Genomic DNA, 20,151 nt, shown 5'->3' with positions numbered 1-20,151 from the left:
TCTTTAATAGCATGCATAGAAGTCATCCATTCTTACAGCCAGTATATTTTCCTTTCAAAGCTGGCTACCCAAAGCAGTGGCTGCTGAGTGCTGGCTTCCCAGATGGACGTTGTATAATCTGACACATGTCTCTTGGCATCTGTGGTCACAGCATGTCCTATTGTTGGCAGTAGGATACACTGAAAAATAGCTGAGTGTTGGCGCAACAACTGAGGAGCTGCCATGTTTTTCACACTGACGCTCCTCAGACAATGCTGCGGGCTAGAGGAAATGGAAAGAGAGACAGAGACTTGCATTCATGGTACAATTAGTGTTAATAGTGTCCTGCACAACAGTGTAGGAAAGGTGAAGCTGAGGCCAAATTTCCAAGGCTATTTAGATGCATGAAGACACAAAAGTGGTGCCTCGTGAGATTTTCCACACTTTCCACAAATGTCCACACCTACATGCACCCTGCTACCGCTGAAACCCTGGCAAGCCTTCTGCCTTAAAGTTTGTTTATCTTGATCAGATCAAGAATTGCAATGGCTTTAATATGCACCTGTGAAATTGCAGCTACAAGGAATAGTCTCACTAATGTGCTAAAGGAGAGGAAAGGGTGGATGGCAGTTAGGTACATGGATGAGAGATTGGCCACATTGCCTGTATTTCAGCCCAGACACTAAAACATTCCAATTTCAGTGAATACAGCATGGCAGGGTTTGGGTGCATGTGTGTGTATATATATATACATATATACATATATATTTAGAACCAAACTGCCTTTCTTGTAACCCTCTCCTGCTTGCTATCATAATATCCTCGTCCCGTAAACAAAAGTCTTCCTCACAATGCGAAAACCAACTTTTGCTTATCTATTATAATTAATAAAGGATTGCTGCTATCATTGTTGATAACTTCAGCTACTGGCAGCACGGAAAAAGTTAATTGGTAGCAATTTCCCCTTAACTATGCTCTGCTGCAAAAGCAGGCTGAAGGGAAAATCTCTCCCGTTTTCCCCCTTTGGGGCTACAGACTTGTGCATCTGAAAGAGCTTCTGGCTGAAATGAATCACAGGCAACAGAGATTTTGGAAGGTGGACAGCCAGAACAGCGCATGAGAAGCAAACCTAAACAGATTGAACTACCCAATGTGACCCTGCCATTTGCCAGATACTGTACAGAGCCATTAATGCTGTTGAGCCTGAAGATGCATCATTTAGCAAGCTGTTGGCCTGAAAATAAAAAGCATTAAATAGTTGCTATTTTCAGCTTTCAATGCCAATATTGTTGCAAGTCACAGAAATAAAAGGCTAGGCCAGCTTGTGTTCTTATAAGCTGAATTAGAGTTGTGGGCATATGCAGGTATAAATGAGAAGAGAATATATGTGACTGATGGTGTGTTTTCTTAGACAGCTACTCATTTTACATGCAGTAGGAAAAATAAACAGATGTTGAAGTAAATAGAAGAGATACAAAGTGGAAAGTCTCAAAGGATGCTCAAAGCAATATTCAAACATGATATAGAGGGATTATTTAGCAAGAAAACCCACTGCCAAGGCTTGAATAAACCTCAGCAGGAGACCCTAGAAATTATCATGAATTCCCAAACAAACAACCACACCAAAGGAGCCTTCTGTTTTCCTAGGGCAGATACCAACACATAGTTCTCTTTCCCCTTCCAGCTGAAGAGAAACCAAGACCTTCTAGCTGGAATAATTGGTCTTGTGATAAGGAAGCTGTTTTGCTGCAGATAGATAGCAGCAACATGCTTCCTCCCTGCCTTCCTCCCTTTGCTACAACCAGCACTGACGGGTCTTGCTCTTACCTTGCAGGGTCTCCTTACAGGGACAAGATCACCATTGCCATCCTCCAGCTCCAGGAGGAGGGGAAGCTCCACATGATGAAAGAAAAGTGGTGGCGAGGCAATGGCTGCCCTGAGGAGGACAGCAAAGAAGCCAGTGCTCTCGGGGTGGAGAATATTGGGGGCATCTTCATAGTGCTCGCTGCAGGGCTTGTTCTTTCAGTGTTCGTAGCCATTGGTGAATTTATATATAAATCAAGGAAAAACAGTGATATTGAGCAGGTGAGTCATCCTTTTCCAGTTTGCTTATGTTCCTGGGAGGCTGGGGTTTGCAGATGTGGAGGTGACTGCATTATGAGTCTCTTTGCGGGAGTGCAGTTCTTGTATTGCTGAACTCTCACCATGTGTTTCTAGCACTAAAGACAAATAATTTATTAATAAGAATAGGGAAGTACCTCATCCGTACTCCAAATAGTGCTGCTTAGTATGGCAATGTAGAACAAGAGCAATTAATTTATCAAGCAGTTTCTGCATGATCTTTAAGATTTCAAGTATAAATTACCTTAGAAAGGAATAAAATGCAAGTGGATTTTTTTATTTTATGTTATTTTTTTATTTTTTAGCATTAGCATCAGCCCTTTGAGTAACAACAGGAATGTACTTCCAAATCCCCAGTGTAATTTTTCTCTTGCTCTAGAAAGCATTTCTTTCACAGCCAGAGGTTTACACACTCTGTGCATACACTTCAGAGCAGGGAAACCTGCTGAAAGGTGATGGATGCCACAGCAAGGTAAGATTATGGAGCCAAAGAAATTCTGGATATAGCTCCACTGAAGTGTAACAAGCAATTTGAAAGGTCAGAGGGAAAACAAAGAAACTGTTGTGTATAAATTGTGCTTTGAATATTACAGCAGTTTGGGAAACAGAATCAATCATTAAAATAATATGTAAACACCCATTTTCTGGGCCGCCAAACACTGTAAAAGAAACAAGACATGGGCAGTCACTCACAGTCTATTCTGCTAACCCTTTCCCTCTGGCTGCCTTCCCTGGTCCTGGTATGCTGCTGGCCATGTCCTAGACCCTATTTTAGTCCTGTTTGGCTCAACTGCTAAAGACATTAATATCCTGTTCATTTCAACTCGACATATCATAGGGATGAGGGTCACATTGCTCTGCAGGCTTGGTGGCCCCTGTGGCAGTCACCAAGAGGTGGGTTTATATCCCCTAACTTCAGGTTTCTAGATATCAGTCATCTACTTCTAAATGAGTTGTTAAGCTCAGTTTCCACTCAGATGGGAAAGGCATGACCTTTTCAGTGGGCAGTTCATCCTCTCCATCCAAGGTGTAGTCCTACAAGGATGATAATATAAAAGCCAGAAATGTCTGTCAAGAAAAGTAACCTTAACGAAGGCAGCAGGGATGAGAAGGAGAACACTTGGAACTCAGTCTCAGAGATGCGATTTACATTGTTTTGATGCTGGGCCATGAGAGGGATTGACACCGGAGTCACAGCAAGCAGCCAGGGCTGAGGGCCTTGAGAGGACAGTGCCTCACTTGCAGACATCAGGTTCTGGGTGGAATGAAGCACTGTGCAGCCATGCCTCTATCTCCTTGCTGCCGCTATGGGGTCACACAAAGCTAAGTTTACATGCCTGCTGTTCAGACAGCTGGAAAGAAGTGAGCTGAATCCTACCAGGCATCTTCACTTTCCAACTGACACAGACTGAGGGTCCGTGGGACCTAATGCCAGTGTCAGTGGACTTGGTCTTCACAGTATGCTGCAGAAGAAGGAAGCTCCTGACTGTGCAGACTTCTCTGTGTGCACCTGAGTAAGCCCTCACCAAAGGCAACGGCACCATATAATGAACAGCAGAAGCAGCACGTGGGGCAATTCTTCGGGCCTTAGTAATCAAGGTGTTCCTGTTTTGAAGTAAATCAGATAGAGATGATGGATGCTTTTTGCACACATTGTAGCTTTCTGATTAACACATTAGCTCTATAGAACAGTTTTACCACAAAATGTGTAAAGAATATATTGAGATCTTGGTTTGATTCAAGACTACGGAACTTTTTTATTATTCAAATAAGTTTTGGAGAACTATTGCAGTTAAAATGTTTAGTAGAAGTATTAATATAGTGCAGAATACTTTAGAAAATCTTGAGGAGTCTGGAAAAGGCAACGTATACCTGAAGTCATAATTAAAATAGACCTAAAGCTTTACATCATGCTGGACTGTTAATTTAATTAGCAATTTGTTGGGTGAATAAAAAAATGTTCATGGATACATGAGTACATGTACAGTTTCTGTATATGGTGGAACTCTACTACTGTTTCACAGCAATGTGTCACTGATTACAATAACAAAAATCTTCAAGTGAGTTAACATGACAACATCATATGACTTTCACAGATTTATCCTGGGGAACAGGAGGAGAATACTGTGAATTTCAGTGTTACTTTTTGATTTCTCTCACTTTGTCTTACTTTTATTCTGCTGATATAAGAAGCTTATATGGAAAATTCTATACAGTGTATGTTATCACTAAGCTAATCCACAGCATGAGTTGCATACAATCTATGACTTTTCTGTTTCCATAAATAGAATCTCTTTTGATTTAAACAGTTTTGAATCTCATTCTCATGTCTGTTTTTAATTTTACTTCTTTCATTTATTCATTTTCTCCATTTTTTTTTCTTGCATGCAAGGCCTTTTGTTTCTTTTACGGACTACAGTGTAAGCAAACCCATCCGTCCAACTCCACCTCTGGCACCACCTTATCTACGGAGTTAGACTGTGGCAAGTTAATCCGAGAGGAACGAGGGATTCGAACTCAGCCCTCAATTCACACTGTATAGTCAGGAAAGAAAAAAGGTGTGTCCAATGAAAACATTAAACTTAAACAGTGCACATAATGACAAAGGTTGTACTCACCAACACGTAGTTAATGTCTTCAAAGTGCCTCTCACTTCAGCAGGAGATAAGCTTATCTAATGCAAATTGTGAAAGTCCTGGAAATTTGGGCAGTTTAAATGCATATCACAGAAAATAATTACACCTACAAAGAAGGGTGAGAGCAACAGACTGTAGCAGTTTTTAAGAAATATGACAATTGTCATCTTGTCATTTCATGGGGTAATTTGCCTTTTTCAGGTAAGAAAAATTATTTACCTCTCTTTCATTTTCAACAGAACTTGAGTAAACTCATGACAGTCTCATTACTGAAAGCATGGAGAAATGTTTTCCTTGGTCTGTGCTGAAGCGTTCAGCAAGTGGGACAGACACTTCTCTATAAACCTCAGAAAATAACCTGCAGGCTCCATTAACTTCCTGAACCCCTATTATAAACAGCCGGAGATTTTTAGTTGGCATATATTTTTTCCAGTGTCAATATTTAATGAATTTTAATTCATCCATTTAAAATTCATTAGACAAAACCTCCTAGTAACTATCATAGCACAAGATCATATCTATCAGTTAAATTTTATGCCATGTAACCATTAACATTTAAGAACATATTCAGCAAAAGCACCCTCAGGCACTTCTAGCATATACCTTTCATAGCATAACTGTTGACTTGGCTTGAGCAATTCGTGATGTTCATTGTTGTAAGGCTTTGTGACATAGGGAAGTCCTTTATGACATAACTGCCAGTAAAAATCATGATAACAATTTATATTGAACTGTATAGCCTTGGCATTGTTTTGCATATTGAAACAGAGAAGGAAGCTGTTTTATAGGAAGCTGGTACTGGATGTTTTACTATATCCTGAAAGGATATCAATTTGATTTCCTCCAGTCCTCCGCTTGTCTGGGGGCTGTCCCAGCAGGAGGAGATCTGCTGGAAACTGGATCTGTTTTTGCCACAGAAAAGTATATGACAACAATTTGGGATAGATACACAAAATACAGAGAAATGCCAGCTCGTAGGATGTCATGAACCATGGCAAACAACCACATTTTCAAAACTCAATTACGTTTTATCTGAATTTCATTAAATCCTGGCTTACCTCTAGTTTCATGAATTCATTTTCTACCCCTCACACCTACTTTATGTTTTCTTGCACACTGCAGTTCCTCCTTGTCAAACAACTTAATGATCTGTTTTATTGAGGGGCCATTTCTGGGCTCTGCTGCAATTAGAAAACTTGTTTGAGTGGATGCCTTCATGCTCAATCACCAAAGTGCTCCAGCAAAGCTCTGCTCTCCTCTTGAATCTTGCACCTGGCTCCCAAGAAAAGCCGGTGCATACAGTGACCTGTGTTTTCCTTCCATTCATTTTACAATTTTTAGTCAGCACTATTTATAGTGGCAGTAGGCTCAAGGTTGTTTTTTTTTTGATTGTTTGGTTTTTGATGAAGATGCTCATGGCTAGGCTATACCACCTCTTCTCTGCCAGTGTTCATCTGTGTACATGAGTATTTATGTTCTACTCCAGATGCTGCAAGAATTTGTCTTGCTCAATCTGGAATTTTAACTTGTTTGAATAGAGCCTTGAAAACTTTGGCTCTTCATAAAATGAACCTTCTTAGAATTGAAGACCTGAATTAGATCTTCCTTATCCCTGATTTAAAAAAAAAAAATGCACTCATGTCTGCAGTTTCCCAGTTGAAGAAGCTTAAAACTAATTTAAACCCGTTCTTCTGAATTCTCAGGAAGGAAAATTACTAATGGGCTTATCTTCATCATTGCTCTGCACAAAAACTCCTTGGTGTTGCAGTTTCTACTATTTTTCTAATCACTGTTTAAATGAATGCAGAATTCTGAAACTTTCTGTCAATTTTTGGGTAAATATTTTCACACCTGTCAAGGAAATAGTCACATTGTTAGTAAAAGTGATCATTTTCCCCATGTAGGTGTCCCCACAGGCAACCTCACAGACTTCAGCTTGCTGGTGGGCACTACAAAGCAACTCCTCCTTTCCCAAATAGGGCTTCATATCTAACTACCATAAAGTTATTAAAAAGCCTGACTTGCTCCTTAGCAGTTACACCAGCAGTTGAAGTGGTGAAGAGGAGGCATGCCACCTGGGAACTAATAAATCTACACTTGTAAATACAGCTTTTACAAGGTTTGCCATGGCTCTAGAAAAAGTTAGGTGCCTTCACGTTAACAGTGAAGTTCAGTGAAGCCACAGCCCATGGCATCTCCTGTGAAGTGCATGGCACCTGTGGGCAGAGACGTAATAAGTTTTGAAAAGTGATGAAGCCTTAAAAAACTCAGCATCTACAGCTGTTAAACTTTGAAATCTGGCCACAAAACAGTACTCCTTTTACAAACACAGATTGTTACCATTGCATCTTCCTCATTTGCAACCTTGCAACTGCTCCCAGGACCTGATGGTCAGACCAGATCCTCTCCCGGCTATGTGTCAACACTGAGTTAACAGCTCTGCCTGTGATGGATGAACCACAGCAGACTCCATCAGCTCTGGCACTGCAGTACAAGGAAAGCTTAAACCAGAAATATATGGGGAGAAAAATGGCTATAAACATATACCCATATGTTGTTTTATAGTATTTTTTATTTTGCTATTGCTGCAATTTGCTCAGAGCTCCCAGACTATTCAAAATAATATCTGAAAAGAAAATCATAGAATCATAGAATCATAGAATATCCCAAGTTGGAAGGGACCCATAAGGATCATCAAGTCCAACTCTTGGTACCGCACAGGTCTGCCCAAAAGTTTAGACCATGTGACTAAGTGCACAGTCCAATCGCTTCTTAAATTCAGACAGGCTTGGTGCAGTGACTGCTTCACTGGGGAGCCTGTTCCAGTGTGCAACCACCCTTTCGGTGAAGAACCTCTTCCTGATGTCCAGCCTAAACCTCCCCTGCCTCAGCTTGACACCGTTCCCATGGGTCCTATCACTGGTCACTAAAGAGAATAGCCTGCCCCTCCACTGCCCCTCGTAAGGAAGCTGTAGGCCGCGATGAGGTCCCCCCTCAGCCTCCTCTTCTCCAGGCTGAAGAGCCCCAGTGACCTCAGCCGCTCCTCCTATGTCTTACCCTCTAGGCCCTTCACCTTCTTCGTAGCCCTCCTCTGGACACTCTCCAACAGTTTACATCCTTTTTGTACTGTGGTGCCCAGAACTGCACACAGTGATCGAGGTGAGGCGGCACCAGCGCAGAGTAGAGCGGGACAATCACCTCACTCGACCGACTAGCAATGCCGTGCTTGATGCACCCCAGGACACAGTTGGCCCTCCTGGCTGCCAGGGCACACTGCTGGCTCATGTTCAACTTGCTGTCAAGCACAACCCCCAGATCCCTCTCTGCGGGCCTGCTCTCCAGCATCTTGTCTCCCAGTCTGTACGTATAGCCAGGGTTGCCCCGTCCCAGGTGCAGGACCCAGCACTTGCTTTTGTTAAACTTCATGTGGTTGGTGCTTGCCCAGCTCTCAAAAAAAAAAAAAAAAAAAAAAAAAAGTAGCACACGCTTTGACACATAGAAGCCACCAACCTTTAAAAGCAAAGAGGCCATGAATAAGCGAGTCCCAGTCCATTGCCAGGTTGATTTGGCTGGGATCAATGTGCCTACCTTTATTTAGTGCCAGTTGCTGCCCTCATCACACAGTCTGCAATCCAATTAGACAAAGATGCAGGGAGAGAGGAGGGAGAAAGGATGAGACAGGAGAAGAAAGAGAAACAAAGGCAGTGTGATGTATGATCACCATTTCAGAGAGCTAGGATCAGGGTGGATTAGTAATGTACCTGCACCGCAGAGCTAGAACAAGAACACCAGTAATGATTTACGCATCTGGACTGATATTTCCTCAAAGTACTGCCATGGTTTCATGTCCTTGTTCCATCTCTCTTGGATCAAAGCTTTGAAGCTTCAAATCTTTAGCTTTTTTGGAACAAAGGGGGAGAAGGGGGAGAAGGAAAAAAATCCCTATCTAGGTTCTTGCAAAAAATAATTTTTTGTGCAGTTGTTAAGTCTATAAATACTCTCTCCTCTTCAAACACCAACCTGAGCCCATCCATTTGCAGGCTGTAACCCCACCTCCAAACACAACTGTGGCCAGCTGTGCCTTCACTGGGCAGCCCTGTTTGCATAAGACAGTTTCTGATATCAGCAAGCAGCTTTACTGATTTTTTTCTTGTAAACAGGAAACTGATGAGCAGTTTATGTAACTGAGGAACAGTTAAAGTAATCCATGGATTATTGTGATATTGTTCTGACAGTCATTGTTCAATGAACTCTGACAGTTCAAAATCCTTCATTTAGTGATCTCCTCATGCAATTAGCCATCAGTGATAGAATACTCAAACAGATTCTTAATGTGCTGCAACAGCAGTTTACTCACTAGGAGAAACTATTTTGGATATTTTTTCTTCAGTGCACTAGGAAAAAACAAATCACTTTTCCTTCAGCAGAAGACATATGTCAGTGTCCCAGGTATAGGTGTTTCATGCTGGGGAAGGCACAGCAGGAGAAAAATCCTGTTCTTCTTCCTCTGTGTCTGAGCTGGTCAGGTGCTCTCCCAAAATAAAATTTAGGCTACATCCTCTGACATCCATAGTTTTCAGATCTCCAGCACAGCACGCTGTTTTTTGTTTGTTTGTTTGGCTATTTTGTTTTGCTTTTTTTGTTTGTTTTTGTTTTTTTCCACAAGGTGTTAAAAAGCAATAGAAAAGTTTTGTCCCCAGCGGTAGCCCCGCAACATAAGCAGCAGACTGATAAAGCCTAACTACAGAACTTTTTTCAGTCATTTCTAGCTTATTTTATGTTATTCTTTAAATAATGAATTTAGAATTATCCTGACACTTAATACAGTCTTCTGTATGGAAGTGGAAGGAAAGATTTGAGACCTTCTTGAACAAGCTATTACATCCTGCTGAAAGTGACCAAAGGGCAAAAAGGAAGAGTCTCAAAGCACAAAGAGGCCCAAATTCATTCTGTTTTTAAAGGATTTTCTTTAACCCTCACAAGCCATGTACTGCAGCATTTTGGCACTGCTAGAATAAGAAAGTCAAGCTGACAAAAAGCATAATGTTAAACATATTACTCTGTTGTTAAATGTATTGCTGTGTTCCTACTTCACCCTCATTCTCAGAGAGCTCTCTAAAGTGAACTTAACAGCATGTATTAAAAAAAAAAAAAAAAAAAGCAGCTCTTTAAAGAAGCCCTTTTGGTCTGGCTATCTGAATATGAGATTAAAAGAACAATATATTACCCTTTCAAATGAAATTTGAATGTCACCATCCCCTTTTTAAAGGCTACTGCAATTGTACAGCAGACACAGTGTTGTTCAGAGGGCCATCTTGGGAGTCCCTACAGATAGTGTATCTTGTCCATAATTTTCAAGTCACTCCTAAGGCATTTTGGCTGAATTTGTACTCACTCTGTATCACAGTTCTCTGCTGCTTGAAGAGTTCAGGGGAATCCCAGTTTTCAAACATCTGTTCAGTTTCCTGATTGTATGAACAAGCTTGGAGATAAACAGGATTTTGAGCTATGTTTCCAGGGCTCAAAAGAAAGCTCATGTTATAACTGCCCTTCTGAACGATTAACCAAACCCCTGAAAGTTCAAAGTATTGTCTCAGATTGCTCTTTTAAATGGCCCTGTGTATCCCAGGCTTTTAATTCTCTTTGCCACCTCCAGCAGGTTTACTCAAAGGTGGCAGGATTTCAGGTAGAAGAATACGCATAAAGTTGATCAGACTTGCAATTATGACCATAACCTTTGGAATATCTTTGACGGATCAGTACAAGATCTTAAATCTATCTTTAATTCATTGCTTCAGCTTGACAAAACTCATATCAATGGTGTTTTAAGTCCCTCAAAACTAAGTGTAATATAACAGTAAAAGTAAATCTGCTTTTGTGCTTTTATGAAGCCAGGAAGAGGATCTACAAGATGTAAGACTCAGGGAGCTGTCACTGTAAACTGTCCTCCTTCCCCTCTCCCAGACTGCTGTTTCTGTAGGATGGCTGAGCCCATTCCTACATGTGTTGAGCATGTGTTTTGACTACTCTTGGACTACTTTTGGACAGTGGGATCGGCCCACTGGGGACTTGTACTGTCAGGACGGGAGAGGAGAGAGTCTCAACAGACAGAGCCTTTCAGATTTTTAAATGACCTAGTTCCATACTTTGTTGGGTGAATAAACATGATCAGTTTGCAGGAAACACAAGAGTAGTAATGTTTTTACATTCAGTTTTAAGTGCAGCTGGTACCAATGAACCTTTAGGCAAAAGTTCAATTCTTAGAGACACAATCTAAACATCAGACCTAGTCCTAAAAATGAACTTGAACTATTGAACTATTTCTAGTAATATTTCTATTAAAAAGCTTATATCTCGAAAATAATTTTTAGAATTTCAAAGCAGAGTTGAAAGTGGAACCAGTTGAGCACTTCACAGTTCATATCCTCAGAAGTTAAAAACTTCATATATAGAATGTCAGTTATATGTTTCAAATATCTATGTGCAAATGTAAAATGATCTTCATGGGACTATTTTGGTGATATGAAATTAAAAGACATTATGATCATTACATAGTCTGAATAATACAAATCCATTTGGAAAATTCAAATATAGGCATATTAACAAGGCAGTAAAGTGTACTCTTTCTTCTACAGAAACAATCCCTGCATGCACAATGCAGCAGCACATACACAGCATACAACTTGGTACGAACAACAGGAAAAGAAAAATAAGCCTGATCAATCCTACAAATTATTAATATGGTCCCTTCCTCATTTGCCATGGAGTTCTGGAATCACTTCGTAATTTAGATGTTGAAAGCTCAGTTAAAACTAAAACAGTAGAGATAAATTATACATGCTAAATCATCTAGTTAGAGCATATACTTTTTTTTAGTTTGGAAATAAGTGGTGCTATGCTCTAAAGAAAGCCTGAAGCAATACACAAATAATTCTGTATTAGGATGATACCTGCTTCATTCACCTGCTGCTTCCAGAGGGCATGAGGCTGCAGCAGACACTTGACTCTAACTCCAGTAACACTGGAATTCGTATATTACATTGCCAAAGGAGCTATTTAAATGATAATTGCACCAGTAAAGTCCTGTCTATTACCAGATATTAATATGAAATATATATAAATAAAGTAGCACAGTGTCCCAGACCATGCCTTTTACACTTTGGGTCTGGCATGAATCTATAGTAGTTTGATTCTTGTATACTTAAGAACGTCAGATGAGCAAAAATTAAGCATCTCAAAGAAAAAGCATATGTCTGTATGCAGCTCATCCCACAAATGGACATGATGATGCCTGCATGATCATATACATTTAAACCACAGACACACTGATGCACAGATGTGTTGGTCTCATGTACAGAATCAAGGATACACACTCCGCCCAGAGGGTTTCTACTTGACAGGAAGAAGCGCAGTGTGTGGAGTTCACTACTCAGGAATCCCTTTGCTACCTTACACAAATGACCTAACCTTTATCCAGGTTACCCTCATACTCTCTTTTGCATTTGCAAATATTCCACTGGAATTCAGCTGGATGGTAGAAAGCCTGGATCTTCTCCTCTTCAATAACATATCAATTTTTTACCCTTTTCTCTCTCTTCTCCATTTTTTTTTTTTTTTAATCAGCCTGCATAGCTGAGATCACCATTGAGTTATTAGTGGTTAAGGACTGAACACTACTCTCCTTGCATTGGTATCATCGTAGAAGGGAATTTGTATTCGATGCAAAGAACCGTGTCTGTGTGCTGTTGCTCTCATTTGTTGACAAGGACTGTTGAACTGTTTTTTTAGCCAGCTGTGTTAAAACTGAGCAATTCTACTGTTCTAGAAAGGGTCCTGTAGGAGGATTTATTTAGTGTGGTGGAGGTAAGGTGGCTATAGCTTTGTTTCACACTGCTACCATCACTTCATTTTATGTATAAATAATCTATTTATACATATTTGCATGGAACAATCTTTTGCCTTACTAGATACTTCCACTTAAAAGATTCTTTGTGCTTTTTGTGTTACAAGTAATTATCCCAGCAATAGATTTTAACTGATTTTTCCATTTATCCAAAATGTTTTTGTTAATGTTGTAATAGTGGAAAGAAAAAAAGATTTCTCTTTGCTTTCTAAACTATTCAGCTACCTCATTCTTGTGGTAATTTCTCTTCTTTCTCTGATACACAATATTTGAAAAAGATTCTTTCCAAAGAGGAAAAAGTATTGTGGAATGTGCTGTATTTTGGAATTGCTTATTAATTTCATGAAGAGAAAATAATTAAACCACAAGGAAATATTTGTTTTTCTTCTTTAGTATTCATAATCTAGGGGTGGCTAAGGATTTTAAAAAGAAACTCTTTTTGCTTTTAAGGTCAGGAGGAAATTTACCTGCTGAAAAAAAGGATAAGTTTTATGATGTGAAGCCACCGAAATATCACAAAGGCATCTGTGTAGAATTTCAGCAGCATTCGTAATCAGCTTTAGCTAAACCAAAGTTAAATTAATTTCAGTGGAAGTCAAGTTAGGCAAGAAAACTGACTTATAGACTTCACCTACTATACATTAGAGGCTTAAAAAAGGCTGGCAGAATTCACTGGAGAAGCTTTCTGATCCTGCCTGTAAGAGATGAGGTCCTTGTTTCTAAGAGCCACAATTTGGTTAGAGGGTATGGTCAAACTCTGTCTTCAATGAAAAGTGTCTAATGCAATTTTCATGTTCCACCAGTGTCTTTCTTTCAATGCTATAATGGAGGAGCTTGGCATTTCACTCAAGCATCAGAAGAAGTTAAAGAAAAGGTCAAGAACTAAGGGGAAGTCTTCATTCACAAGTATCCTTACTTGTCACCAGAGGAGGACACTGAGGAAAGAAACCATAGCGTGAGCAGGAGAGACCCTTCGGAGGAAAAATCAGGAACAAAAACAGAACAAAAACTTTGTTGCCTACAAGTTGATTGTGGTGGGATTTCTGAAATATAGACATTTACCTTGTTCTTCAGAAATTCTCTGTGGTTTCTTTTTTTTAATCTAGAGGTACAACAGTTTAAATGCTCACATAGACTGATGTACTACTAATCACCTGGGAAGTGTCTCACTATTTCTTCTGAGATGGATTTGTATGCTCACCTGTTTTGCATCTCTCTTCCCCTCCCCATGCATCGCTGTATGTGCTTTCTAAATAAATAAACAAACAAGAGACAGGGATCTTTTTTCCAATAATCTGGGAGTGGAATCTTTTTATTTCTTTTGAAGAAAAGATTGCAGTTCTACTAAGCACACTTGTTTAGAAACTGGGGTCTAGACAACCAAAATAAAAATTCATACAATTAACTCATAAACAATGAGTACAAAAATGTATTTAATACTAAGGTATATACAGTGAGTTATTTTTACTTTTACCTGATGTTGTAAAGAACACTCTTCAGGTTCTCATCTGTGACAAACTTGTTTTTCCCTTATCTTCTTCATTTTTCATTTATTTTAAAATGAGATTATTTGGTAATGCTGTGTCTCCGGGTGCTAGATGTTCAAAAGGCAAAAATAAAGTCACAAAGGTAATTATCAGTGAACAGGTGAAGGCAACCCTGAGATTGTCGTGGTGCTGTATTTTCCAGCTCCAATACCAATAAATTGATTCTTGACTTCAAAATAAAAATCACTTTAGAAATTAGAGCCCACAATATCCAATTTCTAACAAACCTTGACCAGAAAGATAACACATCTGACAGAGATACAGTGAATGCTCAGGACTTGAAGCCATTTTTGCAGCTTGGGGCACCAGCAAAATGTTTTAGCTGGGAAGAAGAAATTAAGTCTTTTTTTCTTTTTTTTTTAATGAAAAACATCTGTCTTAGGAGCACTGATGCATTAGCAGCAGGTTCCCCCATCCTTCCTCCATATAGCAGTGCCTTTATATTAGAGTAAGGTGAAGTACGTTTATATTTATTATGTTTTCCTTGTGATTAATTCTGTTGCTCCTGGGGCTTTTATTGGTGCCAGCTGCTTAGCTCTGAGGCTGCCTGCAGAAGAAAACCTGAGAAATTCAGGTACTCCCATACATGCCCTGCAAGGGATGAGGGTGGGTGTAGGGGATGGGTCCCCTTGTGCCTTGTGGATGGGCAGCAGAACCTTGCCATCCAAATGCTGGGTTGAGTAAGGGTATGGTCTGCCCAGGGTGATCCCAACACTACAACCATCCCTAGTCATAATGCAAGGCTGGAAAAGGGGAACCAGAGGACCGGAGCCACTGACTGCTTTTCTGCACAGCATGTGGGACTGGGTGAGCCCCAGTCATGTCAACAGTGTTTGCTTCTAATTGTGGTGATGTTCATTACGCAGGTGCTTCAGCAAAGTGTTAAGTTTTATTTTCCTTCTTGTATTCCCCCAGGGAACATGCTGCTTACCACTGATTACTTTTGCCTTGTATCCATGGCCATTTACTCTGCAAAAGCAGAAAGTAACGTGGAAACTGTTGAGTGCAGAAATCCCTCTTCCACTTTTGCCTCACACCATTGCCCTGTGCAGCCCCTGGTGATCTTGCATGGCAAGGTCAATCTGAAAGAAAATGGTATTTCTTACTAAAGCCCTACTTCAGAAGTGATACATTTTGATATTATTGCTATAGGCTAGAAGACACCTCTGTTCACTTAGCCTTTTCACAGGGGTCAGTTTTTCTAAAACTCACACTATTACCATTGCTTTGCCCAATGCTCTCTGTTATTAGTCCATATCCTTCTCAAAACAGAATGCACAAAACTAGATGTGCTCTTCCACCTAAAGTCTTACCCGTGTGAAGCTGGGCAGAAAAACTCTTTCATGTTCCTTGAAGGCAGCACCATTGCTCACACCTTGTGATGAGGTTTGCCTTGCTTGAACTGGGTAAAGCGAGTGAGCCCTCTGCAATACAGGCAGTGATGATTTCAGCACAAGTATAGGGCCATGCCCATTTGCAATTGCACTTTTTTTTTTTAAAAAAAAAGAAAGAAAAAAAAAAAGTTTCCCCACTGTTTCAGTTTGTCAAGATCAATTTGTCCCCAGCCATGCTTTTTGCCTTAACCAGCTTGGTGGTACCTGCAGATTTAGCAAATACACTGACTAAAGACCAACCTTAAAGAAGACCCAGATATGCTGGACAGACGCCTGAAGATCCCCCTCCTATTTTGACAGGGAGGCTCTGACAGTTAATAGGACAGTTTTGCACTCCTGGCTACCAGACAGAATATGTCATCTGGCCTATTGCCCTACTTGTTTATGAAAATGTCACACAGGACAGGATCAAAGGCTTATTAAAACTGAGATGGAGAAGCCCTTCCCTCACCCACAGGGCCCCTTAGACTGCTAAAGGAAATTCATCAGATTAACAAGATTTAGGATTGACACATTCATATTAACTCTTGCTCATTTCCAACCAATTATTTATGAAGTATAAGCCAGTGTTTGCCAGGCACCTGGAGTTAAGCTGCCTGGCCCCAAACTCCTTAGATTATTCTTCTCCTTCTGCTGAAGACAGGAATTATTATTGTTGTTTTCCAGCATTTCCCCTGGACTGTATCTGTCCTCCCTGAGTTTGTCTCAGAGGGTTCAGAGCAGTCAGCCCCTGAGAAAGCAAGGAGAATAGTCTCTTTTTCAGTGACAACAGTAGAAAACTCTCAAATCAATTCTTGCTTTTGGGAACCTTGGTCTGTTGCCTACTGCAGTAACATGTTGGGTTGATAAGCAATAGTTAAGAAAAACAGCCCCTGGCCCTGAGAGCTCACAGAGGATCTTATGATAAGGTGTCTTCATCCTTCTGAAGGTAGTTTCTTTTATTTATGTCATCTTCAGGTTACAAGCAGGCTCTTCAGACCACCAGTAATGTCCTAATAACATGATTGAAAAGCAAGTTATTATTTTTCAGTCTGAGTAACTCTATCACTCTGCCATCCACAGCCTTTAGCTAAGATATTTTTAAATGAATAGGTTCAAAGTGATAACAGATTTATGATCAGGCCTTTTTTTTTTTTTTTTTTAAGGAACACTCTTCTGTGCCTTAGATCTTGAGGTTAAAGAATTCCAACTTCCATCTGAAAAAAAAAAAAAACACTAATGTTTTCTTGAAACCAAGAGACAGTATTTTGGTTAGTTGCTTTTAAATTTCATCTTTTCCACTTGTGGCCCACCCCTTAAAAAAGATGGTGGGGAAAAAAAAAAGAGAGATTGTCTTTGCTGTCTGTGAAGAAATATGTGGTAGTGGGGAAACAATAAATAGAGCATATTTAATCCTTTAATTTCCTTTTTTTCCTTTTTAGTAGCTTGAAAGAGTCAGTGTATCAGGAAGTTTCTGTGTTAATCTCGGATGGCAGCTTAACAAACTATAGTTACAGTAAAGGAGCTAACTAGCCTGCCATGATTTCATGAAGCAACACATCACTATGTGTGCCTGTGCCCTTCCCTTCCATCTCCTGGAATGCAGGTTTATGATGGGTTATAAAGTCTCCTCCAGTATAAGTTTTCCTCAAAGCCTGGGTGGATTTGAGGTGTGAACTACCTGATGAGATGTGGGCTCCCCCAAACCTCCAAGCACTTACAGACCACTCACCCAACCCCTTGCTCTGTTTCCTCTCTTGACCTTCTTATGGCACTACTGTCATGGCCTGTTACTCCATCACTAATTGGCTTTCTTTTGAGAAACTACAGAAAGGATTAACATGAGACAGTGAAGGAATTTGAGGGACACCTGCTCTCAGTGTTTGCTCCTGACTCAGGCCAGTGGTGATCTTGTCCTGGCTCCACCTCTGGACCTGAAGGACACATGCACAGGAGCTTGAGACCACCACATCTCTCACCTTGATTCAACAGAATATTTGATATTTCAGCAAGTTAAAATTGCAGCTGGGGAAGAGGCTTAGGGATCCGTTTAAATCCCAGTGGTATTTAAGGATTCAGCCAAGTGCTCTTCTCATTTGGAGCTGTGACCTTTTCCACCCTCCTCAAAAACATCTTCAGGTCACTGGTTAGGCTGCTCGAATGCCACTCACAGGCAGGTCCCAGCTCCACATACAGGCACAAACAGTCCATTCACAGCCATACTGCTCTTCTCGTTTTTTGTATAAAACAAACAAACAAAAAATACCTTTTTAAAGAACCTGTGTCACTAGAAACATTTTCCTTGGCTTCAGATGCTGCTTGTAAATTCATGCCATGACTGAGAAAGTTATTTTGTCCTGAGGGAGAGGGGACGAGCACAGGGCAATCTTAAATATCGACATGGTAGCAAATATGATTACTGTGACCTTTTCACCATATCCCAACAAATACTTTTTCCTGCTTATTTTCCTGCATGGCAGCATGCAGTACAAGGGAAGCCTGATTAGAGATTATCCACTAGGAAAGCAAATATCCTCATCAGATCTCTGTCTTGGCAGCAGCAGGCATACATCCTCATTGTTTATAAAAGAGAAATACAATATTGACTGATGCTGTTGAATAGCTTTAATGTGTTTCACTCCAGAAATGGCCTTGTTTTAATGTCAAGTGATCTTTCCCATATCACTACCCACCACCAGTCTGTGGTCTTAGTAAGGGTAATTTAACATCCATCAACTTTCTTGAGAAAGTGGGAAGGCATGCTCAGTGGAAAAGAAATAATATTGGAAATATGTAAGCAACTGTTTAAGTTGTGTGCACAGGACCCAGCCCAATATTATGATTGATAAGCTACTGCAAAACAAATGAGGATCAGCTTATTACCTTTTGAATCCTTTATCAGAGGACTGCATCTTGTGGGTCTGCTGTGAACATGTAATCCCATGGGGCATTTATTGACTGCTGAGCTTGTCCCCTAATTACTCTCTGCCAGGCTTGCAGGAGTCACGATTTCTCAGGGATCAGAGCTGCTGCTATTTAAAGATAAATCACTTACAGCTGTCAAACAACTGCAATTTTATTTCAACTCAATCGATTGATAGAGATGCATATTTTTTTCCTGCTGATGCATTCTGATTCCCATTTGCCTCTTGTAACCTCCCCCAATTCAAGCTTTGTTATCATTAGCACAATCGTTATCTAGCTATCAGTGTGAAAACAGGAAGCTCACCCTTGCATTTCTAGATTTTGACAGCAGTTGCACAGCCTGGGAGATGAGACCCATGCCTGGGCCACCCATTCACGATGTGCCCAGCCCCTTGGAGCTGGTAACATGGGGCAACCTTACACATGTAGCAGCTTTCAGCTCAGACAAGCTGAGGTCTGGGGGAAAGCTGGGTTTCCAGCCTGACTCTGAATAATGAAAACCGCAGATATAAAGACCTCAAATTCCACAAATTGCCCATTGAGCCCTGGGCACTGCATCTGCTCTTGCAGGTAGCTGTGAATACAGCAAATAAGGATGCTCACCCGCAGTGTGTAACGCCGAGCACATATCAGTCCTACAAGTGCCAAGAGAAGGAGCAGGCACCTCACTCCTCCATCCTCCCTATAAGCTTTCAAACACAGAAAGCCACCTTAAAAAATGTCTAGCCCTTATGCACCTTTTATAGTTGTCACCCTGTGGCAAGCTGGGCTGAGTGCCCTTATTCCTCCCCTTCCCTCACAGTGGAGGAGAAATGGCTCCTCGGTAAGAGAGGGACAGTCATGTGCCATTGGGAACATGTGGGCAATCCCTCTCTGGGAGGATGGATAAAGCTCAGCACTCTGCTTGTGCTCCCGGGTCATTTAAAGGCTACTTGCAACTGCACCTTCAGAGCAGCAGAGGTGAAGAAATACATTGAAAAGAGACTACTAGAGGAGAAAAATATCTTGAACTAGCCAGTAGAGCCGTACATTTCATATCACAGCAGAGAGCACTGACACCAGCCCAGCAGGAGCACGCAGGTGCTAGACACTGAACGCTGTGTGTTATCCTAATGAATCACAATTACAGAAACACCTGAACCAGATAACGCTGTGCTCGTCCTCTCTGAAACGCATACAAGTGTGCAGCAGCCCAAAACACTTCTCCACTCCCCAGTGGTTTCAGATAAGGTACTGCTTGGAAGCAGTTAGTTTTTTGCTTCACAAAGACCCACATTGCTTTATGCGTTACTCATCTTTAGCCAAGATTTTCAAAAGCAAAGGGGGGCTTGGGTATATTTTCCAGAAGCCAGACTCTCAGGAAGCCTGGAGCTCTCCCCAGCTTAACATAGCTCAGGGCAGAGGCCCTCCAAGGGGACAGCACCCACAAATTTTAGCCAGTTTGGGGCAACCCAATCAGCAAACTGCATTTATACAAACTACAGCTGGAAAAAATCCTGCTACAGGAACCATAGAGTCATTAAGGTGGGAAAAGACCTCCAAGATCAAATGAGAATTTTTCTATCAATAGCCCAAAAATATTTACAGAAGGGGGGACTCCTCATCTTGAAAACTATAAGGGGAATTACCAGGAATGGATAAAGTGCTAAAAGCTGGGATGTTACTGA

At 40.8% G+C, this 20,151-nt stretch overlaps 1 protein-coding gene and 1 long non-coding RNA gene across 5 annotated transcripts in view; one reads left to right on the top strand and one right to left on the bottom strand.

Annotated features, from left to right (window-relative positions):
- The window catches only part of GRIK1 (glutamate ionotropic receptor kainate type subunit 1), a 161,349-nt gene extending 147,419 nt beyond the window's left edge, over nucleotides 1-13,930 (top strand). For 2 of the 4 annotated variants that reach the window (XM_080577682.1, XM_080577680.1), the window contains 3 exons: nucleotides 1,814-2,064; nucleotides 4,493-4,658; nucleotides 13,443-13,579. In XM_080577682.1, the coding sequence (XP_080433808.1) occupies nucleotides 1,814-2,064; nucleotides 4,493-4,642 (401 nt within the window). In that variant the 3' untranslated portion in view covers nucleotides 4,643-4,658; nucleotides 13,443-13,579. Of the gene's footprint in view, nucleotides 1-1,813; nucleotides 2,065-4,492; nucleotides 4,659-13,442 lie in introns of all 4 variants that reach the window. The other 2 variants (XM_080577681.1, XM_080577679.1) reach the window with 1 other exon arrangement.
- Nucleotides 13,931-14,063: 133 nt separating this feature from the next.
- On the bottom strand, nucleotides 14,064-17,794 carry LOC308188518. Its single transcript, XR_013945544.1, has 3 exons — nucleotides 17,539-17,794; nucleotides 15,500-16,776; nucleotides 14,064-15,268 (listed from the first exon to the last, which is right to left on the bottom strand). It is a non-coding gene; the product is annotated as an uncharacterized lncRNA (long non-coding RNA).
- Nucleotides 17,795-20,151: the final 2,357 nt, after the last annotated feature.

Source organism: Anser brachyrhynchus (assembly GCF_964034855.1).
Source record: "Anser brachyrhynchus genome assembly, chromosome: 1".
In the NCBI taxonomy this organism is placed as follows: domain Eukaryota; kingdom Metazoa; phylum Chordata; class Aves; order Anseriformes; family Anatidae; genus Anser; species Anser brachyrhynchus.
Note: the sequence above shows the minus strand (reverse complement) of the source record. Positions and strands in the feature narration are given on the sequence as shown.